The sequence below is a fragment of the Crotalus tigris genome, unplaced genomic scaffold (assembly GCF_016545835.1).
Source record: "Crotalus tigris isolate CLP2741 ecotype Arizona unplaced genomic scaffold, ASM1654583v1 scf7180000017569.284425, whole genome shotgun sequence".
Lineage (NCBI taxonomy): Eukaryota > Metazoa > Chordata > Lepidosauria > Squamata > Viperidae > Crotalus > Crotalus tigris.
The window spans coordinates 104,055-131,618 of NW_024096480.1; the positions used below are offsets into that span (position 1 = coordinate 104,055).

At 34.7% G+C, this 27,564-nt stretch overlaps 1 protein-coding gene across 4 annotated transcripts in view; it reads left to right on the plus strand.

The window, feature by feature from the left end:
* SGCD (sarcoglycan delta) overlaps positions 1–27,564 on the plus strand; it is a 193,142-nt gene that overhangs the window by 88,200 nt on the left and 77,378 nt on the right. For all 4 annotated transcript variants that reach the window (XM_039355086.1, XM_039355067.1, XM_039355075.1 and 1 more), the window contains 2 exons: positions 10,259–10,346; positions 16,241–16,360. In XM_039355086.1, the coding sequence (XP_039211020.1) occupies positions 10,259–10,346; positions 16,241–16,360 (208 nt within the window). The remainder of the gene's footprint in view (positions 1–10,258; positions 10,347–16,240; positions 16,361–27,564) is intronic.

The window sequence follows — 27,564 nt, forward strand, 5'->3', positions numbered from 1 at the left end:
AGGCAAAATTGTCAACAGTAAAGCAGTATTTCAATTTACACTCCAATAAATTAAAGGATATAAACAATCTATTATCATTACAACAAGATTCCTTCAATATAAAAAAAAGAAAATACAATTGTAGAGACTATCTGTAGCTTAGGGTTGAATTGCAGAGTCTTGGTGTTCTCTGAGTTTGGTTGTTTGCTTTCAAACATTTAATTATCTGACTAGGTAATATCATCAGTGCTAGTAAATGTGGAGTTTTCTCCCTATTTATATACAGTACCTTGCCCTGCCAGTGTTTATGAGGTAGTGGTTTTTCCTTGGTAGTTCCTTGATTAGGTTATTGTTTTCTGCAAATTACCAGATTATTAGTTATATATTTAAAACGATTCAATACCTCCATCAACCCAAAGACCAAAGAAGGTATAAAAGTCCATCATTCCCAGCTCCATTTTGTCAGCTTTCCCAGAACTGCATGCTGTTGCTGTTCTTCGATAAACTGAACCTTCTTTCCTAAGAAGCCTCCATTTTGTTTTTTCCTGGCTTGAACTGGGCCCTGAAGATTTTTCTTTCAACACAACCAAGCTCAGAAAATATCAAGGACTCTACAGGAATTATTTTTCCTAATTTAAATGTATAAAACATTCTGTTTCTGAGTCTGATGCAAATGTATTTGCCTTCTAAGAAATTGTAATTTAGGCTGTCCATATCTATCCCAGTCATCATATTGTGAGTACATTGCAGCCCTTTTGTGAAAGTATGAACAGTTAAAATCAATGAACAAGGTTAGAGCCTGTTGTTACACTCCAGTACAAGCATCCTTGTACTGGATGTACAATGTATCATGTGCCACTTGTACCGTGTGCCACTTCATCTTGCTCAAAGGCCTGCTGTGTTTGTGTTTCTCTGTTACTATACCTTTACTAGCAGAATGTGTGTGTTTGTTAAGTGTTCTGTAAAACATCCAGGTACAGGAAATCCTGTAGTTTTTCAGATGCTGGATTTCAAGCATACAATTATATCTGAATCACTCTGCAATTAATATTGTGTTTTGTAGCCATGCACTCCTTGTTCTGAAGTCCAAAACAATTTCCAAAAGCTAGAATGGTAAGGAATTTTCTAGCTGTTTCTAATTTGAAGAAAAAATGTTTTCTGCTTTTACTCTTGATATAAGTATGGGACCTATTTCATGTTCAAACTACATCATTAATTGTTCCATACTTTTTCACCTGAATTTCAGGAAAGCCATAGTCTTTTCTTGCCCATCTGAGAGAAAGTTCAGTTCTCTGATATGGCTAGTTTTGCTCATAGCTCTCCATGCTTGTATTTGTTTATCAGAAGAAAAAAGAACTAGCAAAAATTCATATAGTGTTTGCAAACAGTCAGCTGTTGCTGGTTGCTAAAAACAAATGTTGCACTCCTATGATGTGTCAACAATATCTTTACCCTTTAAAGTTAAAAGACTACAAAAATATTGTAGGGATCATAATTCAATCATACTTTTATTTGATATAAACATACTAGGATAATTGATTGTGATGTCATGCTGAGACAAAGTTCTGGTTCACACACTTCTTGAATGCTATGTAATTCACCCGTGAAAATACCAGTTGAATGAGCCAGATATACTACCAGCTGTTGATTCTCAATCATCATTATTATTGTACAAATAGTCAATCTTCCAAATACAGCAGGGCTTCATACAGTGAGAACATGCAGTATCCGTCCTGTTATGAACAACCATTTTTGCAGTCAGTTGCAGTCAATGTTGGGGGAGAAATCTCATTACTTTTTTTAAAAAAACCTGGGTGCTACAAATAAATACGAAAAACTCACTATCGCAAGATAAAAATATCCATAAGGTTTAGCACAAAGCACTGGATGTTAATGTCTTGTTACAAAGTATCAGCCTTGTTTGTTAGCTTGTTTTATAGCCTTTAATCATGTGAATTATGGAAATTAAGAGGCAGCATGAAAAATCTCTTTTCAGACAGTTGCAACTATTGCTCTTTCATCAGACAAACTGAGACTTCTGAAAATCACAAGAAGCAAAGGTCTGAATATATAAACTAAGCATCTCTAAAGGGGAAAGAATTAAGTGTTTCAAAATGTACTTTGGCTCCTCTATGGAATAGTTATTTTTAAACAGCATGATCCTATTTTTTGTTATAAATCAGTAATAAAAACTTCTTGTTAATAACCGAGATTGAAAGTCCACTGACTTTTTCAAAACAGCTCATCTAATTAAAGCAGAGAAGCAGAACGGGTCAGAATGGTTTCCAAATAGAATTTTTTCAAAGAGGAAAGCAGAACAAAAAACAAAAGTAAAAGAAAGTTACAGAATTCTCTCAGTATCAGAGGGTTTAAAATCAAAAGTTACTATGAGAAAAGATTTTTTTTTCATTGAGAAGACAGTTATGAGATACCAGAATTGTCAGAGTTTTTCTATGTTTATACATCACTCTAAATGGGGACATGTGGGAACAAATACCAATTCTGTTTGTAAAGGGCTGCCATATCTGGATTGTGAAGATTCAAGTGGTCACTGGACGATAGAAAAGAGATATATGGTTGCCTGAAGTTTTATAGCAGCAGATTGGGTAGCCCAAATTTGTCTAGCAATTGTTTTCAAATTCTCAGTTTGCAACTTCATTTTTGTTGAGGACCAAATGTGACTAATTATGGTTTAAAATGCCACAATCTGCCTGAATCACATCCTGGTTCATTCACACTATATGGAAGTGTCAAGAGCACCACTATAAAATGATGGTAATGAAACTGAGATTAGTCACCAATGACTATAGCACCAATTTAAAAGAAACTTAGGCAACTCATGACATTGAGACATTGTTTCAGAGATATTTCCTCACCAGATTCCTCAGTGCCTTCAACAATGGTAGAGCTTCTAATGTACTTGGAAAGTTCTTAAAAATTCATGGAGATGTTCAGAGATGTATCTGCCTTGAAAGTAGTCAAGCTTGAACTGTATAGCATAGTAGCACAGTCAAACATCAGCAATTGGCTGCAGAAAATGTTTTATAATATTTTGTATTATGTCATAAAATGCTTCATGATAATTTTATGTCACAAAATGTTTTATAAAATTCGCCAAATTTCAATTCCATGGGAGTCATGATGGCTCCCAGATTTTGGATGCATTCTGTAAGATGACTTATTTGAGGTACCTTGGTTGAAAAATATTTGCTCTTATCATTTTGCTCAGTTAAAGGTTACAGATAAAAGAATTTTAGTAGTACATAGATTCAGATACACTATTAATACACTACATTCCTTGGGTTGGAAGCTACTTTGCCATAGTAGCAACAATACAGAGTGTCAAAGAGGCTAGTTCAAACAACAATTATCTTAAACCATGATGAAATTAAAAATAACTTTGAAAACATAATCTATCTCCAAGTTAACTTCACAACAAAAAAACCTCTCTGAAAACAATAATAGAGAGGGAGGAGATAAAGCACACAATTTAACATAAATTAGAGGAAATAGATTTAAAGATGGAACTTAACACAAGGAAGTATGACTTAACTCAAGTGGGAAAAAATTGACAAGAAATATTGGACATGAAAAAGATAATTTATACTCTAAGATTAAAAAATAAATCTGAGAACAAGAAAAAAGATCTGACAAAGTGGATTGCATAGCTATCAAGAGTACCACAAGAATCAGAGAGACAAGAGAAACTAAGAGAGAAAGTAAGGAAAAGATCTTCAATGAATACAAAGGGGGGGGGATCTTTCCACAAAGACATTTTGCTTGATTTGCCTCTTATATCTACAACAACATCTAGAAGACTATGGGAAAACTGTTTGATTCAATGGAATATATTGATTAGGAAATATGTTTGGCAAAAGAAAAAGGCTAAAGTGCGAATTAAGAAATTAGATGATGGGATGTATCAGAGGAAATATTTACAAATTAAACATCTGTTTGAATATGGTTAAAGAAATAGAAAGATTTTGGATATAAATGAATTTTAGTTTAGAGGGATGAACTCCACAAGTAATATAGTATTTTTTTTTCTTTTTTTTAACTTTTTTTTTGATATGAGAAACATAAAAATGTTTGGGATGGTTAATATAAAGGACATCTAAAGATTAAACATATGTTTAATCAATGGTGGGATTCAGCCAGTTTGTACCAGTTCAGCAGAACCGGTAGCTAATTTTTTGTTGCCCAGGCCCAGAATGGACTTCCGGAAGTGGCATCCACATAGAGAACTGGTTGTTCACATATTTGAATCCCACCATTGTGTTTAATTATAGTTAAAAAGAATAGAAAAATCTTTATACTTAATTGTTACTTATCAAAATAATAAGAATTGTATTAATTCAAGATTGGTAAAGAGAATATTATTGGAAGAAGAGAAAATCAAGCAAAGCTACTATGTGGATTATAGGTTATAGAAACTAATCGTTAGTGATTGTTTTGCAAATATAAACCCAGACAATACGCTGTTTACCACATATTAAGGTGATTATGTTAAAAATCAGTAATATATATATATATATATATTTAAAAATAGAATGTTATTTATGAATCTTTACTTTTTTTCCCTTCAAGTTTATTTTGACTGAACAAGTTCATACCATTTTCTGGGCAACATGTTTAGGAGTGGTTTGCTATTGCCTTTCTTCCTTGGGCTTTTAAAAGTCACCAAGCTAGCTTTATGCTAAGGGAGGGCTAGAACACATGGTCTCCAGTTTCTAGCTTTAATCACTGTCCCAAACCCTCTTTTATCTGTTCTTCATCAACACTTTTCTTATAATTATACTAAAGGCTGATTATTATTTTTTTGCCATTACAATTGGCACTTGGCATTTCCTATTGTATCATCCTAGGTGTCTAAACAGTTTGGACTCGGCTTAATTACCTGTGCATTAAAGAAGTGAGCAGCCCACTAAGTCTTTTATATGGAGCCTTTCAGCCTCCAGAATCAGCTGTGAACTCCTGTAAATCTTTGTCATGTTCAGCAGCTGAGCTGTATCTGAATCTTACGAATTGTGATCTTTCTGTTTGAAATGTGGGTGGGCTGTTTTTTAATTGTCTTATTCAAATCCTAGTTTTTTAGGGCAAGCTAGCTCCACTCCATCTCTTTGACTATAGACTTTGTGCCAAAATAATATAATTTCACAGGTTTTGAATGCAACAAACAGTAGCTGCTTTGAAATGTGGATGGAATAGGCATAGAAAAATGTGTATTTTTTTAATGTGATGACAGTAGTAATGAATAATTTTGGGTCAAGTGATGACGGTATTTTTTTACATTTTTCTATTGGTTAGTCAGTTCAGCAATTGTGGATGATGATCTTATAAATCCACAAGCATCTGGAGATGATGCACTGCCCATCCCAGTATACTGTGCCCTAGGAATGATTGAAGATTAAAATATATGGCCCAGAGTTTAGCTTTAGTGGACGCTGCTCTGAAGTGAATCTCCCATAAGAAACTCTTTTGTTTATGTTGCATTGCCCTTGAAATGTACCTAAAAATACAGTTCTATACATAAGTGATAGAGAAGATTTTGAACATACCCTGATTTCATTTGCATGTAATTTTGATTTATTATTTTTTTTCAAAGTCTGGGCTTATTAATGTCAGCTATATATCTGAATTGTTTCATTGTCTTTATATCAAATGGTAATTGCAAACTGGTAATGTATCAGCCTTATGAACTATACCGTGATTCTTTGCTCACAGAAAATACTTCAAATTAATCCCTTAATAACAGTAATTAGGACCAGAATTTCCATTGCTAAGCGATGCAGTTGTCAGGACAGTAATTCCCGCAGTCAACATTGTTGTCCTTAAGTGAGGATTATGGATTGTTAAGTGAGGACCTCCTTGAAACTTTCTGCTCTTCTTCCAAGAACAACCAGCCAGATGTGCACAGCTGAATGCGGGAAGAGGGTGCTGCAGGTAGGCATGCACATTGAAGTATGAGGCCAGGCTTCTCAGGAAAAAAAGTGATAGGAGTGGGGATGACTTAAAGGACCGACTTCTGACTTCTCTTGCTGGTTTCTATGTTGACTTTGCTTCTGAAAAGACAGCAGGGAAGGTTGGGGAATCACATGACCATAGTCCCTGGAACTGTCATAAGTGTGAACCAGTTGCCAAGTGCCCAGATCATGATCACATGACCACAGGGGTACTGAAACAGCTGAACTTTGAGAATCATAAGTAACACTTGCTCAGAGCCACTGTCACTTCAAACCATCATTAACCAAGGACTATCTGTAATTCATAGCCCAGAATAAATTCAACCAGAAGGATAACAAGTGAAGTAAAGTTACCTCCCCCCAAATAAAACATGATGTTTATATTCTGAACTTTGTCTTTTTATTTGGTTTGAAAAGCAAAAGCAAAAGCTAGTTGCATGTAGCAGAACAAATATGCACCTAAACATGTCTCATTCAGAAAGCAAGTACTGCTTGTACAGAAGAACCATAGAAATTCAAATTCATTAATTCAGAGATACTCACTTGCTTCAATGCATGCATCATTTTTCATTATAAGAGGGTATTGCTACCAAACAGTTTATGTTGTGAACTGTAATGGTACTGATCGCTAATTGAACAATTCCTGGATTTAGTCATCCATCCTGCAAACCAAGAGCAGGAAAGATCCTGGCCTATTTATTTGAAAAGATATAAGATACTGGCATTAGATTTTTGATCGGGAACATGTAAAGTTGCTGCTAATTTCAACAGATGTGAGATATTGAGGGGAAGCTGGAAAAAAATTGGAAGAGCAGACATAAACAATCAGTAAATCAATTGCCAACCTCCCACCACTATCTAGAAACCTAAATCTTTAACTTCCCCCATCCCATCTTCAGCCACTGACTTTCCAAAACATTAGAAATTTTGACCCTCTAGAACCAGGGTGTCAAACTGTCGGTGTCAACGCTGCTAACATTGGATGTTCCCACTCTGACAACTGATGAAAATGCAGCCATTTTCTCTTCTCCTTTAACATGCTTTCTTGCTTTTAGGAATTAGGTGCAGCGGGGGGGGGGGGGGTTGAAAACTCAGCTAGCCATAATAATAATGCTGCCGTGGGAACCCAAGGACAAGCTGATAACATTTTGGCAGGCTGAGAAATTGAGGAAAAAGCCTGCACTTTAAGCTAATTGCAGAATGTGCTTTGTGACAGTTTATTGGGGGTGGGAATTGCACTTTGCTACTTTGTATCTGGGGGAAGAGAATTTAGTTTTTGGGTTCAACTATGTAGTGCCAATACTTTGTTTCCCGAATAAAATGTTCTTTAAGGAAGAATCTTGCCTCAAAGTTCTTTGATGGGTTTCATCTATCAGAACCATGACAGCTGGCCCATGGGCCGGATGTGTCATGGTGAAACCATGCCCACCACATTGCCAGTAATGGAAAAAAAGTCGTGATATGTCATGACACGTCACGTGACATTGCGAGTTTGACATCCCTGCTTTAGAGAATTTGAGACTACAGCAACAATAGTATCCATATGTCTAGACTGGGTTGAGGAGACATAGTTCTTTGCTCTTTTCTACAATATTCATATATTGTAGACATATTAATGTGTCACTTTTCTAAGACCAAGATACAACCCTGTCCATTTTTTATTTAATGATTTCTGGTGGCCTCACATGCAGATGGATTCTTAGGGCTGTATTTCTTTTTATCATGCCTATTGTCAAGGCATTGTGGTAAAACAGATTGAGCCCCTTCCATCTTAGGCTGGACCTTGAGATAAAATCTTATGGGATTTTATTACTCATCTGTCTGACTTGATCTCTTTACTAAGATGGATCAATTACTACCTATATGTGACTACTCTCTGCACGAGAAGCTGTCAAGCTCTTTTTAGTCAATGTCTTTCATTATAGGTATCTGATCAATCATATGATCTTGGATCATTGAGCCCAATTTATATTCCTTTTCTGGAAATCTTTCTTCTAGTTTTTTCATATGCAAATTCATTTATCATCCACAATCCCCTGAAGACATAGAGGGAGACAGAGAAAACCAACACAACCCTTTACCAATATTTATACTGCTGTGTCTTGTATCAACAGGTCAATTGGCTGGACTTTGTGCCCAGAATTTGCTTATAACTACCCTTTGCATGCCACAACTTATCCAGATGTTTTATAGCTGTTATTCATACCATTGATCTTCCAGATCCACCTTCCTAGAGGAACAGCAAGCAGCACAACTTCCTCTCAAGGAACAGCTGGACCTTGCCACAATGGCTCATAGATATATGACAGATGGCCATAGAAAAGAGTGCTTAAGTATTGCTATGTCGCTTCAACTAAGTTTTTTGCCATCTTCTTGCCCTTCAAGGAAGTTAGATTCAAAATTTATCAACCTGTTATCTTTATCCACACCAATTAGATGTCACCTTTTGTTTACGAGTGCCAACTTCAGTGAAGATCAATTTGGCCTTCCATTGATTTCTATTCTTTATTAACTATAGTTTATTAAAATAATGTTGCTCTGTAATACCACCCTCATTCCTTCCCCTTTTTTCCTGGCAGGAAGAATTTAAAGTAGAGTGTAATTTAGATTTTAAATAATGATGGGCCAATTTGGAATACTTAATTCAGTAGATTTATCCTGATAGATCTTGGGAAATTGCAACTAATATTCATGCATCCCGACCTGTGCATCTGTAGTAACCCTGTAAATGGAAACCCTTCAAACTGTCTTCATCTGGTTAATGGTTATTGATTCAGACTGAAATATAGTCCTTGTTCTTGTCCCTACTTCCATCTTAGTCTTCTTTCTTAGGCTAAAACATGGCTTTACAAGAGTCAGGCAGTCATGCCTGCTTTTTCTGTATCTTCCCAGTGGAATTTGGATTGAAAAGTCATCTACCTCCTCTCTGGATAAGAAATAGTTGACAGAATCTTCTTTTTCATCCCCTAGTTAACAGGGGTGGGGAACAAGAGAAGGGAGTTGTGTGAGAGTTTCTGGACAAGCCAGGACAGGAATGGAAGAGAAACTACACTTAAGCAATCTAAAGAAAATGGACAAATCAAATGACAGGTTACCTCAACGTAACTTAGCCCACATGGAGATAAACTTGTGAAGCAGTGTTACAGATTATTTAGAAACTCTGCTTTATGAATTTACTATTAATGAGGGCTTATGGATTTATTGTAAACGGGGATGGGAAATCCCTCTCACAGTTTCTAGGATTCTGTATTTGCTCCTAACTAGTTTAAAGAGATCATTCTGATAGTTTTTGCTTCCTTGATCTTAATCAGCTGTGTAAAGATTGAGAAGGCTAGGCTATCTTGGTAATGCCAAAATCAGGCAGTGGAAGCAGTCTCCATTTTTCACTATAAAATGTCCAGTAGGATAGTTTATATGCCGGTGAATCATGGCCCTACTTTTTCAATCAGTATGTCATTATTTCCTCATTTAAAGAAGTTATTACATAGTTATATACTTATTTGCAATAAATATGTGTCAGCATCATACTACATTTTGAACACAAGCATTTTAAAGATACATTAAAGAAAAAAGATATTAGGATTTAAAACAAATATTTTGGCTAACCCATATGAATTTTTTCCTTCAGTTTTGATGATTTTCATTTTGTTTCCAATGGAGAGTCAATCTGCAAGTAGCAGGGAAATTCTCTTGGACTATGACATAATGGAGTAACATTTGGTAACCATGTCCATGCCACAATTATATCTCTTAGGTTTGAATATCACTTTGTGTTTTTAAAGATGCACTTAAAAATTGCCAATCTGAGGCAAATCTCTTATATCCTGATAGCAGTTAGCAATTTATGTTGGCAAGTAGTCTAATTGACTTCATTTTTTAAGAAAAAAAAAGTGAAAAAAGGTGGTATAGGAAAAAAAGTAACTCGAAATGTACATGAAATGACAACAAAACAATGTAGTAGTAACCTTCAACATTCAATTAAATCTCTTTTATCCTTCTATCTGTTTAGATTTTCTTACCAATACCGGGCAAATCACTATAGACTATGCCTCAGACCAAACTTCAAAATGTAATTTGCCATCACATGGAAGCAAATCTATCCCTTAAAAGGAGTTGGTCATATTGTATAGTGCTGTACTTTTCCAGGCATTTTGTTGAGCAGCTGAAAAGAAGCCATGGAAAATTTTACCAAATAGTTATAAAACTGATCTAGGCATTTCCTCCCTGCTGGGTTAGGAAGAGGGTCAGAAAGTGCATTTTCTTATGGGAAGTGATGCCCACCTTATTAATTTATTTTTCTTGTGCTCCTATTGTAGGGCAACCCTCTGTACTTCCAGTCTGCTCAAAATGTTACAGTGAACATTCTCAATGAGGAGAGTAAAGTTCTTACACGTCTGGTAACAGGTAAGGCAAGGGAAATATCTGAGGAAGAGAAAAGGGGAACCAAAAGAGCATGATGATGTGGGCATTAGCCCTTGGAATAATCATCAGTAACATACCTCTATCAATACAAGCCATGACCCCAGCTTGCCCTTGCATTACTGAAGAAAGAAAAACCCTGCATGTGAACTAAAGAAGCAGGCATGTTCAGGACACAGAGAATTCCCAGATCTAGAAACTAATGCTCCCTTATTCGAGCAGGACTTCAGAATAGAATTCTCATTTCTGATTCCATTATAAATATTAATTAGTGAAGTGCCAGCTGTCTCAAGGATTTGAAACAGGCAGAAGACGATCCCTGAGTACTTTACATGTACCTGAAACAACTGGAACTTTCCTGATTAATATTCATAGCACAGAAGTCCTCCCGTGTTTAAACGATTTCTAAAAATCTTTTAAAATCCCTCGTGCGGATGAGTACCATTTAGGTTCACAAAATGCTACACTCAGTGTTTGACAGGGAAGTGGATGCTTCTGAAATTTCCCAGCAGACCTGTCACTTCTAAGCATGGCTAAGCTTTTATAGTAGAAGCAACAGCACTAAAGAATACAGCCCAGGATTGGGGGATGAGAACCATGCAACCACATATCATTCATTCTAGGTGAAATTGTTTTGTCTTCCAGAAAGCAGGTAAGTAATTCAATAAAGAGCCTTGGTCAGCACTTGCTTTGGTTATATGGTTGGTGACTCATCTGCTGTTGGCAGGCAAAACATGAAGAATTGCAGCAACAGCTGAATAATAGAAAATAATAAAAGGAATCACAAACACCACGGAAATATTGCTAATAGAAGACTTGTGCCATCTGCCAAAACTTCTGGAGTGTGAGATGTTCTCAAAAACGCAACTTTGCCTTTGAGAGTCATGAAAGGACATATTTAATCAAGAAAGGCAAAACAGGAAGCCACATCCAGTGTATTTGCATGCATATTTTGTAGCTATGCAATCATTCTTCAGCATAGTTGTTTTTAAAAATAAATGCATTCCAGTTTTGTAAATAAGAAAAAAAAATGTAAATAATGTAAGCATCCCCAATAGGAAGAAATTTGTATTTTGTTACTCTTTGTTTCTATCTCCTCAAAGATGGATGAGTTTGGTGGGGTCACACAGGGGACTTTGCCCAGTGTTTTCATAGCCAGACTCTTCTATTGTACTGGAGGACCCCCTCCCCGAAACACAATAGCTTTGTTTTGAGCTTTAGAAGCAGAAGTTCTCATTTTTCCATGCAACAGCTTCAAAGAAGAATTTCATCTGAAGTACTGACAAAACTCATTATCTTTTTCCAGCTTGGTACAGCCCTGTAACTATGTGCTCTGTGGGTTTTGTTAGATTTCAGTAGTTTGCTTTAAATGTTCCAATTTGAGATTCTGCATCTTGAAAAAAATAGAGATTGACGGGAATCAATAGTGTAGATATTTTATAAATCTGAAAACTTCAGGTATTTTCTGTTACATGGGGGAAAGGGTTTTGTTATAATTCCTTTAGATAAATTATAGACTGATATGAAAAAACATATATTTGAGTTTGTTAAACAGAATCAAGAATATTTATTTTAAGACAATTCTATGCCTGCCCATTAAAAACAATGCTAACTTAGAACTAAGTACAGCAATTTAAGTAAGACTAAAATTAAAGAGCTTTGCGGAGTAGTCATAGGAAAATAATTATATAATGGTGTCCATCTCTGTGGAGTGTAACGTTGGTTTGCACTGGGCTGTAAGTGGAAATTTTAAAAAGGATCATTTCTGAATTGACTCATTTCATTCTGTACCCTTCCTTTCTACCCATAGGATTTTCAAAGTAGCTAACAAGAAACAAGAAAATATAACCTAAAACTATTAGTATACCATTTTTAAAAATTACATGACTAATACTTTAAAAAGTTATCAACCAAAGCTAAAAGGCCAAGATAATTAAAAGATCAGAGATTTCTTTGGCAAAGGGTCAGGGTTAGAAGTGACACCATCACAAATAAAGAAAGCAGGAAGAACACCAAATGTATCCATGAGATTAGTCAATCCTATCATTTTTTTAACCCTTCTAATCAGTGTAATTATTTAGTTAACACTAATTAGTGTTAACCCTTTTAATCAAGCTAACCTAACAAGTGCATGAAAATATACAGAGTCCCTCCTCCTTCAGGCCACCAATTCTATTTAATGGAATACCAAATCTACAATATCCTTCTTTCGTTGATACACTTGAGATTTTTTGAGACAGATCCTTGCTTGCCAAAGTGGATGTGTGACCATCTTTCTCAGGAAAGAAGCTTAGTGCAGTCCAGTGTTGATATCAAGTTCATTTTAGATTGTCAACTAAGGCAGCAGTCCCTTTTTGGCATCAAGGAGGGGTTTCATGGAAGATAATTTTTCCATGGACTAGAGAGAGATGGTTCCAGTTTTGCTCTCTCACCCACTGCTCATCTCCAGCTTTGCAGCCCAGTTCCTAACAGAGTCCATGGCCCGGGAGGAGGGGGAAGCCCTGGACTAAGGGATCTGCAAGGGAAGGCTTGTTCAGAATCTCTACCTTTGTACCATTCAACTACTATAACCTGCCATGAAAGTGAGCAAACTATTAGCTAGTGCTTTGAACCATTAGGCCAGTCTGTCCTCACCTTTTAGACTTAGCTGCCTATTGTAAGAGATTTGATACAGTAGATGCTGTTGTGAAAGGACATACCAAAATATAAGCAGACAAAAATACGCACATGCAACACACACTCAGTGTTCTTAATATAATGCATAGCCAAGTTATTGCTGCTTGCTAGCAAATACTCATTTTATTTGAAGTAAAAGCTAGATTTATTAAGAAATAGACAGGATTGGAAAGCCCTGCTTCTGTCTAAGTTATATCTTGAAGAGAAAGATAAGAGGGAAGAAATTATCTTTATTTCTTAAACGTATAGACTCACTTAACTATAGGACAGGTAAAAGATGGGCACAGGGACAGTGTAAAAAATCTTCCCCTTATCAATAGACAAAGGCTCATACATGCAAAAAGACAAATATAGTCTTCAATAACTCTAGCACAGAGTAACCTAGCAGAAATTAATTCCTATCTCTTCCCTGAGAAGGATGGTCACATCCACTCTGAGAAGCAAGGATTTTTTTAAAAAAAATTCAAGTGTATCAATGAAAGAAGCATCTCTTCCATCAGAAAAGAAGTGATTAGTCTACTTATTTACATGTGCCTATGCAAATTTAAACATTCATTTAACAAAGTTTTCATAATAATATCTTTAGCTCTTAATTCTTGTTGCCTTTGTGAAAGGCAGTTACCTTTCAACCCTGTCACATTTGATTTGAATAGTATGTAATAATATTCAGCATTGTGGTACTATAGTACAGTACTATATAATCATATTAAGATTTTGAATGTGAGTTATTTAATTATTTCCTAGCCTTGATCTTTGACTTTAACTTGTAAAAATCAGTTCACAAATTATCCTGCAAGTGATGAACCACACAGAGTCTGTGATTACAGATTACTTTAAAAATTATAATAATAACGGTAATATAATATACTATAATAATGTCCTAACCTTGCTCTTTTGGGAAATAATGGGATAGCAATGTTAACTGGAATATGTGTCAGTGAGGTATATTTGCAACAATAGTTCAGTACATACTGTGGATTCCATTTTATTGAAGTAATGCCAAAATTAATCTAATTTCACTGTGGTAATCCAACACAAAATATATTAAAAGGATAAAAATACATTCATCTTTGGAAGTGCAAAATGCTAACCAAGTAATTATCAATGTTAATATAATTCAACTGTACTAAAAGAATTTAATTGAAAACTATATTTAGAATAGAAGTAACTTTTCCCTCACTCCTAAATCTGTGTAGGTGGACCATGTTGTTGTGCTTGAATGAATTTGTTTCCTAATTTATTCCTTGAACTACACAGCTATGTTTTGTGTCAAATACCTTGTACTCCTTATGTACTTCATTCATACTTCATTATAACTCAGCCTCCTTACATATTAATTGTTGACCAGAATTGTTGATATAAAGCCAGTGGTAGGATTCAGCCAGTTTGCACCAGTATGGCAGAACCGGTAGCTAATTTTTTGTTGCCCAGGCCCAGAATGGACTTCCAGAAGCAGCATCCACACAGAGAACCGGATGTTCACATATTTGAATCCCACCACTGTATAGGGCATATCTGTAGAAGGAGAAGCCTAACTTATGATCTGGATATTGTTACAGATCAATTTTTGCAAAATGTATTCAAAGAAAGGCATGCATTATAGCATGTTTAAATATGATTTTCCTCCTGATTAAAGGGCAGCAGTAGAACCTTAACAGGTATAGAAGTGATGCCCAACCTTATGTTGAATGAAGAGCAGCCTATGTTTTTTAGAAAATGGGAGCAGTCAGAAATTGTGTCAAAGAAATGGAGATTTGTGGAGAAGGGGTTTATTCAAAATAGATTTATTAGAAATATAGGAGGCTTTTTTGAGGCTTAGTTTTCTGTTAGGAGAAAAAAATAAACTGCTGTTGAAAATCATCCTTTTTGCTGTATTTCAAACCTTTATAGGACATATTTTTCTTTTCTTCAATATAAATTGAGCTCAGGCTAAATGACATTTTCTATAATGTTGAAAGAAAAATGAAAATATTTAAAATGTTCTGGTCAATTAAGTTTGGCTAAAATTTATTTGGCTAAAATGGTTGATGTTGAGAGAACTAGATGATAGATAGATAGATAGATAGATAGATAGATAGATAGATAGATAGATAGATAGATAGATAAACTTTCTTAAATAGAGCTCTGTTCAATATTTTCTCTTACTCAGAAATAAGGAAAAGAAATTACTTTAGCCAATTCCCACTGGAGCAACTCACACTCACTGAATGTGTTCTGTCACTGATTGATAAATTCATCAAATATGTTATGGAAGGTAATTCTGGGGATTGCAAAATGAATCTTCCTACCAATGGCATTCAGTAACAAGAGAATTTGTGCCTCTTATTAAATATTTACTTTAGTTAAGTGCATGAAATAGTTTACCTAAATCCAGTGAGAGAGGTACAGACAAGACATTTAAAATATCAGTGATAAATTCAGTTTTCTATATGGTAAGCCCTTGTTATGAAATGTATCGCAAGCTTCCTCTTTATAACCGAGTATGAATAGACTAAAACCATGTTTATTTATTCAACTTATTTTTTATTTCTTGTTTTTATTTATCTACGATTGTTTTCATGTTTTTGTAAGTCTCCTAGAGATGTGCAGGGGTGGATGGCATACGAGTATTGTAATAATTACACATATACTTTTCACCCTGAGTTTCTAAATGAGAATTTTATGCAAAGGAGATACAAGTTCTAGTCTTAATGGTATTGTCAGAGGTGAGCCATGTTACTCTATGGCATCTATAATATGCTGCAAAAATACAATACAAAAATAGATTCCAGGGTACTCAGTCAGTCTTTTTCAGATTATCTCTACGAGACATTTTTTCTTTTATGAGATACAGGGGAACCAGTGCTTCATTTACCAGAAATGTTGAAGCTCCTGATTTATAATTTCATGGATTTTTAGTTTGTAATGACAACTTGATAACATTTTTTGACAGTGTTCAAGTCAGTAACAAACAACAAAGTACTGATTTTTTTAAAGAATACAAATGCAAAATACATGCTTAACTAATTTAAAGTAACATACTGTAAATATAATAGAATATAGGTAGGCATGTTTATCAGTATTTCAAGGAACATAATTTATTCAGGTTTATTAGCATAACTTATTCAATGAAGCTCTGTTCATTATTCTCAATAAAGATTAGTTATGTATAATTTCCAGGTTTAGTTTAGTCATATAGACACTAAATTCTTTCTTTTCTTTAGGTCCCAAAGCAGTGGAAGCCTACAGCCAAAAATTTCAAGTGCTAACCACTTCAGGGAAATTATTATTTTCTGCAGATGATAATGAAGTGGTCGTTGGAGCAGAAAGGCTGAAAGTTTTAGGTAAACAATATTCATTTAAGCTTCTCTTATTATCAGCATATTGATTACTTTCAAAATAGTTTATGTATATGTTCTCTTTTACAGTGATTATGAAAGAATTTTCTCTCATGGCTTCGATAAAAATTGATCAGATGATTTTGCGATTTCGTGACATGTTCAGCTTTCTTTATTAAAGACTTTTAGGATAAGGATATGGGGAAATCAGTCAGGGTGATCATAATCTTGTTCATGGCATATATTCCGAAACAGTATTATGAAAGACAAACGTCTTTGCTTCTGATCTTTTCGCAAGCTGATGTGTGCAAGTAAGCCATGCCATTCCATCTAAACCCATTTCTAAATGTTTTTTATCCTTAAAGCTTAAAAATGAAATGGCATTCTGTCTTCAGTAATGGAAGTAGCAATGCTGCACATTCCAATCCAATATTCTGTATTAAAGCCAGTTGGTTTTGCCAGCATGTAAATTGCTTTAGAAGCTTGCAATTTATTTCATCTAGGTACACATCTAAGACTATTTAAATCACTTAAAATAATTTGGTTGTTCTGCTAAATCTTGGGGCAAAATGGTAGTTAAGCCCCTGTAGGCTGTTTTATTATTATTTAGAGTCTGTTTCTTAAATGCTTATGTTAAGCCCATTTCCATTTGTGATCCCCAAACCATAGTACTTTCTCACTTAGGCAGTAGAAAATAGCATCAACGGTTGCCATTAGGTGATAAAATAGAATTCTGTTTTATATAAATAGATGTCTGGTTATGAAATGGAATTTCCATTGTTTTTCTTCTTATCTATGTCTGCACATTCTTAAAATCCACTCTGGAGAATTGGAAGCCTTCTGGGCGATATTTAAAAGTATGAAGTCAGCTGCAGAATTCCACTTTCATTCAATTCGATTTCCACTTCCCACTCACAAAGTAATATTTTCAGTTTCTTCCCCTAATGTTTATAATGCAGGTATATTAGCAATCATATTTTTATGCTTTCAAATACCTTTCACAAAAAAGCCCAATTATGCATACTTTTGAAACTTCCAGAATCTCTTGTGAAATAATACAAATTGACAACAGCAACAAATACTTGTTTATTCTACTTTTGGTAAAGATTTTAACAATATTTGCATCAGCTGGTTTCACTCATGCCCCATAAACCAATAATTAGTTCCAGAGGGGGAATTATTATTTTAAGTATCTTTTCTAAGAGTTTTGTATAGATGTATATTTATTATTAAAAAGATTTATATTTTATAAACTTCAAAAAGCCAATAATCCAGGTTTTTTTAATCTATAGTTTCAGTGATGTGGTACTTGGGTTTGCAGCAAAATGTCCTCAACTTTTCTTTTTCTCTCTTAAAAGAGAGATCAAAGGAAAATGAGACAATGACATCAAAGCTGAGTTTATAACAGTTTTAATGCCCCCCTTGATATGTGTTATACTTATTTCTTACGTTGATTATAATCTAATTAGCTTAGAGTGGCATATGTCTACTAATAAGTTATTTCAGCATTGACAAATTCCAGGTTCCTCTAGTATCTCTTTTCTGCATGATCAGTCTTCAGATACTCTTGTTATTCCCTCACATGTCCTTGTTACAAAAATAAATAAATAAAAAACTATAATCTGGCAGGAAAGTTGTTTTGGAGAGGTCAAAGCAGCAATGATTGGGTACATATTCTATTTTTAATCTGGCTAATGATAATTATTTCTTTTCCTTTGTACTTGTTCAAAGCTTGATCTGAAATTTACTCTTTAAAGCAGTTCTGGGGCCTTCAAGTAATAAAAGTAATAAGTCTCTTTTTTTATTTGAATTCTTCACATCTTTTCCAGCATTAAAACTGATAGTTAGATTTTTTTTAAAAAAAGAAGGCATTAACTTATATTTTGTTTTGCAAACTACAGCCATGGTGAGCATAGAATATATTACAGTCTGTCCTTTTCATGAAGAAGAGGAGTGAGAGAAACATTTAAAGAGTAATTTATTTTTATTGGCATACTTTAAGACACTTGTCAGGCTCAAATTATCCTACCGTGAATATATTACATGAAGATCCAACTCTGGGTAGAAAGTTCTAGGAAGGAAATAGAAGAAGAGGATGACCTGAAAGTTGGATGGACTTAGTTGTAGTAGCACTGTGTGCATCATTGGAAGAACTGAAGGACCAGATTAGGGACTGATCATCATGAAGAAAATCTATACATGACAATGACTTGGTGGTACATAATCATCATTATAATCATTGAAGCATTTGTACATATGTAGATTGGAAGCCTTTTCTTACTGTCAACCACTTAGGTAATTATGTACATGTAATCCAGCATCAGCAACTTTTTCAGGACTCAGATATTGTCATGCTCAGCCCCATGATGAAAATCTTGTGAGCTGAAAGGCATTTGTATTGATGTTTAAATTTTTCAAGACCTCATGTAGGAAATCAGAAATTTCATAAGATCTGCAGTTCTTGAAATATTCTTCTTTTACTATGTTTAATTTGTAACTAACTTTGATGTGATTCTGGCAATGTTTAAGATAAAGATGAATGTTCTGGTACTACAAGGACCAGCACATTATAAGCTAGCTTAATAGTTCTTGATTGTAGTTCCCAAAATTTTCAGCTGTTAAATTCCTCATTACCTATTTTAATTTTGGTGCTTTAGGCAAAGCATGTATTTTATGACCAAGTTATAGACCAGGGGTCTTCAAACTTGGCCCTTTTATGACTTGTGGACTTCAACTCCCAGAATTCCTCAGCCAGCATGCTATAGACTTTCCCAAACTGTTGTTGGTAATGGTGGGGCAGCTCCTTTATGAAAATAGATGTCTTTGAATATTTGCCAGCATTGCATAGAATTTGGACAGTGGACCAAAAGGCAAGATTTTGAAGAGATCTTATGCCCTTCTCAGGCCAGACTTCATCTGTTACATATCCATTAAGTTTATTGAAATATCTAATTAAAATAAAAATTTTGATCCAAAATTTTAACTTGCTATATATTTATAAAAAGGTAGTAGAAGTTGATTAATTGATCACATACTTTAAAAGGATTTTTATTTTAAATTCTTTAATAAATGTTTACTATAAATTATTTTGTCTCAATGCAAATTTAGTTGCGTTTTAGACATGTTTGGAGATTCAGCCACTGTGGTTTAAATCACTTTTATATCAATAAATCATTGGTCTCAAGGTAGAGAAATAAATGTCTGTTTAAGAAAGTAATTATTGATCTGTCATTTTCTCAAAGAAAGAGAGATAAATTTACAAAATTAAATCTTTTATTGAATTGTACAGAGAGGGTTTTTCAAATACATGCCTGAAATGTTTAGGAATATATTGCTTAACTGTTGATGTGTCATCAAGTCAGTATCAACTCATAGTAACCACATAGATGTTTAAGGATATAGATATTGTGCTGGTGTTTTCTGCCCCATTGGTTAAGGGTGCAATGGCAACTCTAAGCTGTAGAAAAGTTTTCATAACTCTGTGCAGGTATTCCTGAGCAAGTATGTAAAATGAAACCCAGAGTTTTTAGTGGTCACTTAATTATACTTGTAAATCATTTTGTTGGTGATGTTGTTTTAGGATTATCCACTTATTTCTTTAAAAAAGAAACTGATTTATTTCTTCTATTGAAGCAACAACAGTTGTAGCTAAGTTATATTTTAATAAGAAAACACTGAAAATTAGTTTTGATGTTCATTAATTTGTTACTTTAATGAAAATTAAATATTAGAGCACTTATAAATAAAGGGTAATCATAAAACATTATTCTGTTAATTAGTCCTTTTTATACTACAGATTTAAATATGCCTTCTACATGCCACTTGGTCACTCATTACTAGTGTCATATTATTATCACTGCACAAAAGCATTTTAATGAAAGATAAAAAAAACTCCTTCTAATTTAAATTACTTTAAGAAAAGAAACTGCAATCAAATTAGCCTATAGGACAACAATAACAACAACTGACATGCAGTAATCATTGATTTCAAGCATAATGACATTGGAACCCTGATGAGAAGAATAAATATGCACATTGAGAAAGGTTGAAGTTTGATTATTGTGATGTTTGTCCAATCTGGCGTAATAAATCTCATAGCTGAAGAATCTGGTGTTGCTTCTTACTGAACATCAATTCTATATTAAGCAAATCTCACTTCAAACAGTGAGACTTTATCTAGAACTAGTGCAGTAAAACCAAAATTTATTTGTTCCATCAATTATTTTCTGATCCATTGATCCTGAATGATTAATGCCTTGGAACTTTATAATGCCTTGATACGACCATACCTGGAATACTGCATCCAGTTTTGGTTGCCATGATGTAACAAAGATGTTGAGATACTAGAAAAAGTGCAGAGAAGACCAGCAAAGATGATTAGGGAACTAGAGGCTAAAACATATAAACAATGGTTGCTGGAATTGGATATGTCTAGTTTAATGAAAAGAAGGACTAGGGGTGACATGATAGCAGTGTTCCAATATCTCAGAGGTTGCCACAAAGAAGAGGAAGTCAAGCTATTCTCCAAAGCACCTGAAGGCAGGACATAAAGCAATGGATGGAAACTAGTCATGGAAAGAAACAACCTGGAACTGAGGAGAAATTTCCTGACAGTTAGAATAATTCATCAATGAAACAACCTGCCTCCAGAAGTTGTGAATGCTCCAATACTAGAAGTTTTTAAGAAGAGATTGGAAAATCATTTGTCTGAAATGGTAGAGGGTTTCCTGCCTGAGCAGGACTAGAAGACCACCAAGGTCACTTCCAAGTCTTTATTCTGTTATTTGTTTGTTGGTAGAAAGAAAAGTGGGATTCTGATATTTTTAAAGAGCTACACAATATCCAAACTGTTGTGAAATATGTTATTGACAGGCCATTGCCACTATGGTAAGCCCCAGGCCAAAAGGGCTATTAGCATTTTGGAAGTGAACTTGTAGTAGTTAGATTTTACATTGCCCTATTTAATATTCTATGGCAATAGAAGATTGTCCATCTTCCTAACCTTTTAATTCTTTTGCAGAAAGATTAACCTGTGCTGTTTTGCAGATTCACTACAGCTTTTTTATATGCATGTCAAATGTATAGAGATAAAATGGATTAGGGCTAGTTAGCAATACACACCTGGAATTATTGCTTTTCTTCTCAGAAGCTAGGGAGAAAATACTTTTTTTGAAGAGAGCAACTGTTTTTTTCCCCTGTCATGGAGAAAATGGGATATTTGAATAACTTGCACAATTGGATACTTGCAGTTGCTAATGAGTTTGATTGCCAAAGGAGATATCTCATGTTATCTTATAGGAGGAATCTACTTCCTAATAATTCCTGGAAAAGAAGTGAAATATTGTTCTCCCACTTTTAAGATTCTGGTAAACTCAAAAGAAAGGGGAAAAAATCACTTTCCTGTCATTGGACTCCTTACAGCATTCCTTGTGTCTAATTCATGCTGAACAATAGTGGTCAAGTCCTGGGAGGGGGGCTAGAAGAGGAATAAACTGTTCTCAGAGATGTTACAGAATCAATACATTTTTTTATATATATTCTAGCCTTCCAACTTTCACATCATCTACTGGACAGGATTGTGCATTATATCAAAACCTACACCTACATAATAAGGAGATGGAAATACAAATTGGCTTTGAGTTGCTTGTATAGTGCAACTAACTAATACATTTAATGAAAGATGATTAAAAATAATTATACTCCACTAAAAAGACAAAATACTAGTTGGAATCAAATCAGTGTGGACAATTTTTAGAAATTGCAGGCTGATTTGGAATAAATACAATTTTCAGCACTTATTTGAGGCTCTAATGTTGCACCATTATACCCTGAATAATAAAATTTATTGAAATTATCTTGCCCATCCTTGTCTTTGAGATGACTGATGTTCTGTCTTATGGATTAAGAGAAGACTATTATGCACTGGGTAAAAGAGATTGTTAAAATGTGGTAAATATATCTTATGTCAACAGTGAAACTTTTTATTCACTATCAATCCATATTTGAGAATCCATACATATCTCAGCCATCATGAGATACAAATTAATAAGATGACAGTAGCTGCTGGTATTCTACATAGGAAACAATGGAATTGTTTCTACTAATAGTTTCTAGCTACTATGAGACTAGAAGTCTAGTAGTTAGAGGTTTGAATGTCAAAAGCAGGAGATACATGTTGGTGCCAAACATAACTGATTTTAGAATATTTCCCTGTTTATTAGCAAATAGCCTATAGATTTAAAAATATAACTCATGTTTTATACAAAAACATTGGATTAGTGTGTGTGTGTGTGTGTGTGTGTGTGTGTGTGTGTGTGTGTGTGTTTATTGGGCATTTGGACATACATAAAATAGCCTGCACCATTTAATTATACATAAACATCCATTTCAAACCTCATCTGAACAGATTTTGTTTTTCTGGAGTTAGGTAAAAATTGGTTTCTTTCAAACCAATGATAAAAATTTAAGTCAAAAGAGGTATATGGAGAGTATCCAAGGATAGTCATCATATTCGGATAATATTTTTAGCCAGGTATTAACCAGACTGAATCTTCTTATTAACAGTGCAGTCACACTAAATGTATCAGAACTCTTAATTTAGTAAGTATTCTCTCATTTTCTCCAAAACTTCCACTAGTTCTTTTATAAAAAATAGTAATAGAAAAATGTGGTTCTGCCTTTAGTGTTTTCTTATTGGTCAGGAAAACAAATCAAACTTATCGTCTATGTTCCCACCATTGATCTCCAACACCCCGATAAACCTGTTAAATACATAATTGAAAAATGACCAGTGTGATATTTGCATTTCTTTTTTCTGTGTTTGAAGAAAGATAAAATTGACCTTAGGATAGGACCAAACTGTTAATGGAAGACTTTCAGAAGTACCGAGTTCTGGGAAAGAAAGAGGCATAAATTTAATAATAAATAAAAATAAAAAATAAGAAGAAAAAAACCCATTTTGCTTTACTTGCAACAAAGAGAAAGTGGGACAGGCCTTCAAAATTCTCCGTTCCTACAATAAAGTACATTTCTGGAATTGCTGCTGTTTCTTTTTCTTGAACTTATCTTCAAGGGCTGATATCACCTAAATCAGGAAAGAAATCAAGAAAAGAAGTAGGTGGGATAGAAAAAAATGTTGATGTAGATGTCGGTGATCTTCAGAGAAATGGTCAATGAATCTATAGACTTATAACAAATATATAAAAAGGTTTCTATTCATGCTTCTTTCTATTCCGAAAGAAATTGAATGGAATCTCACTTCAGTTCTGCCCATACTGCATCTCCTGCCATTGCTAGTTCTAGCTGTGAGGCCGGGAGGAGATAAATTATGAATGCCACAATAGAAAGAGCTTAGAGAGCCTCTTCTAGAAGAATGTATAAAGTAATCTTGAGCCAGTCCCTGATTGTTGAACCATGGTATCTGGAAATTAATAGAAATTAGGCCAGATTAAATAATTTAGTGAGTTTTATGCATGTATATGAAAAATTATATGTATGTGTGGGCATATTTACATGAATGGATATATGTTTACAAAATGATGAGGAAAAAATAGAGAATTCTCTCCCATTATTGATTTCTTCATTATACTTTATACTAGTCAATAAAAGGTATTCTCTGGGTAATATGTACAATAAAGAACAGATAAAAACGAAGAGCAACTGAAATGTCATCAATGAAATTCTTATTAGATTCATGACAGAGAAGAATCACTATTTCTTTTAATTCACCTTGAATTAATATTTTTGCTATTATCAGTTGTAATGTGTGCTACTGGTTTTAGTTTAAATAAGTTAATGGTATATTATTTATCAATACCTCATAATCAGTTGTCATATACAGCAGCACTTTCAGGGGAGATAACCCCAAATTCTGCTTTTTAGCTGGAATAATAACTAGAAAAAGCATCTACCATCTTCATAAAGGCATTTGGCTCTCTTCAGGGTATCCTAGTCCCTCCCAGGTGGAATCATACCTCCAGAACTTCTTGGGTGGAAACACCTGCAGGACTACTATAAGGACTATTCTAGATATTTGTCAGATTAAGTAATTTAGATTCACCTGGAGTTTGAACACACCAAGTCCTAAAACACAGTGTAGGAGTCCTTGGAACTGTGAGTTTGGCCAACTGCATTTTGGACCCCTATCCCAAAGGCTGTTTTAAGTGTTTCTCATTATGCTCATATAACACCATTGCTCTGTGAGCTACAATTCACATTTGTATTCTAGCTGTGATTCAAGATACTGGTCATCCCCTATAAAGCCCTACATGGCATAGGCCAATGCTACTTATAGGACCACATCCCCGCTTCCATTATTTCTGCTCAGCCTATCAGAATTGCAGAGAAAGGATGCTTTGGGCTCCCCTTATCAAATAGTATAATCTTGCTGAAACCAGGGGTCATGGCTTCTCTGGCAAATCTGTTTTCTGGATGAACATCCCTCTGGAGAACTGCACAGCTCCATCTCACTTTCACAAGGTTTTGGACACTTTGCTGGTCCCCAAGGCATTTAGGCCAGAAAATTAGACAAGCTCTGCTATTAAGGTTGAATTTGGAGTTAGCAATTTGGAGTTTTAACCTTGACCATCATGGGTTTTATGATGTAATTGTTTTAAGTTGTGTACATCACCCAGAGCCAGGGTTATGAGATAGGCAGCCATATAATCATTTTAATTAAATTAATTATATATTGGTCAGCTAACTTAGTTTAAAGTGAAATTGGTTATTTTGAGTTTAATCAAGCACTTTATGTTTACAATATAGTAAAAATAAAAATAAAATACACTTGTGGATAATTATGATTTATAATTAAAATTTTACTTATAGCCTACCTTTCTGTCTAGAGGAAGGTAGAGATTAGACAAACTTCCAAAGGAATCAGCTCAAGGCAGATTTCAACCAAAAAAGAAAAAGAATAAGTAAAAGAAAGATCAGTAAACAGGTTTACAACCAGCTAGTGAAGGAAATGAGATCTTAGCACTCCTGGCACTATAGTCTTCCTTAAGTTTCCTTCTTCCTACCTCACTTGCTTACCTCTTTTATCAACAATTGTTTATTAAGTTAGGTTTCCTTCTGTCTTTTGGTTATCCACTCTACTATTGTAGTAAGGAAATTGTCAAGGAAATTAAATACTTTCATGGAATTCAGTGGCAAGGATTGGTTAGATCTGGGTGTCATTAACATGCTGATGGTATCTAACTCTGGAATTTATATAGATTCATGCAGATATTGAAGCTTCAAAAGTACTAAAATGGCTATGCTCCCTTTCATTGCATCCAGTTCCCATCACAGAAAATCCATGAAGCAGCCACAATCCTATATCCCATGTAACAGCTTAATTAAATTGGGTTCGGATAATCAACAGCTTCCATAGGGCAAGGCCCCCACCCAACTCTTTCACATGAAGGAAAGGTTTACTTAATAAAGATTTCACCACCTTTAGGCAAAGGGAAGCTTACTCCTCCAACAAGGAAATCCTAATTATCTCTTACAACTGTGAGCTCAGCATCCTCCTGCCTGATTAAATCAGCAGGGGGGCTGAAGATTCAGCAAAGAGATGGTAACTCTCCCCTCGCCTGACAACTTGGGTAAAAACTCGTATTTGATATTTTTCAAAATGTGATAGTTAAGTACATCAAGAACCACAGACATGCAGGTTCATAATTTGTGCAGTTAACCTTACCATTCTTATTTGTAAAATGTCTTTATCAATATATTTACAGGATTTATTTAAAAATGTAGTGACCAGAATATCTCATATGTAATATAATTCTGTAGGGCTTGTTTCTTATAAGTGTTCATAGAATTAAAGCTGATGGCTTTTAAGCTAATAGCATTCTTTCCGCTGATTTCCAAAAGCTGCTTCTTTGTGCAGCCTTACATCCCCAGGAGCTGGCATTCTTTCTAGAAGGTGAAGAAGAAATAATCTGCCTTGCCTTTTGGTGCTTTTTGGCTTAGTTTGGAAGGTGAATATGATGGTTTAATAATTCCATCTTTGTATAAATTTTCCTTATTGTCTCAGGGCTTTGCATCTCAGGGATTCTCACCAAGGTTTTGTAATGCATACTTAGGTGAGAGAAAAGGTATGTGTGTGTGGGGGGGGGTAGCAACACATCTCCATGGATATTTATCATGCACATCAAGCAACTAATAACTACCCTGTGCATTTGTTATTTATATAAAAGTATAGTCAGGATTTAATGTAAGTTTTATTGTTCAAGATCAAGAAATCTACTTACTTGGTTTCCTGTTTGAAGTGAAAAGCCGTACCTAAAGAATGCTTGTTTTCTATGCTTATGCTATTTACATTTTTGCTCATCTCAGTTATGAAAATCCATCTGCAAAAAGGAAACATAGTCACAATTTTGAAATATCTTGTATAAACCAATCTCCATGCTACATACAAACAAAAAGAACAAGTGCAAGAAGGGTACAAGGTAGATTCGTACACTATTTCAAGGTGGTGCACTTCTGAACACAATTGTTTTGGATAAAACTGAAAAAATGAAGTATCTCAACCAAGCTGAATGTTGAATGTTATTTCATTATCCCATCTTGCAAATAGATCATCTTACAATATGGAATTGGACAGAATAAGCATAGTTTCAGGACAATTGGTATGCTACCAACAAGTAGCAGCAGAGTCCAATTTTTTAAAACAATCAACAGATATAATAACTAAAAATTCTTCTGAATGTCATAGATATGTTGCCTTTGTGTCCCTTAGCTCTTAATTGTGCTTCCATTTACTTCTCCCTTCCCTATTTGCCTTATAAGGAAATAATAATAATAAAAAGTTGGAAGGGACCTTGGAGGTCATTTAGTCCAACCCCATGCTCAGGCAGAAAACCCTATACCATTTCAGGACAAATGGCTGTCCAGTTTCTTCTTAAAAACTTCCAGTGATGGGGCATTCACAACTTCTGGAGACAAGTCATACCAGTGATTAATTGTTCTAACTGTCAGAAAATTTCTCCTTAGTTCTAGGTTGGTTTTCTCCTTGATTAGTTTCCATCCATTGCTTCTTTTCCTGCCTTTCAGGTGCTTTGGAAAATAACTTGACTCCCTCTTCTTTGTGGCAGCCCCTGAAATATTGGAACACTGCTATCATGTACCCACTCGTCCTTCTCTTCATTAGACTAGACATACCCAGTTCCAGCAACCGTTCCTTATATGTTTTAGCCTCCAGTCCCCTAATCATCTTTGTTGCT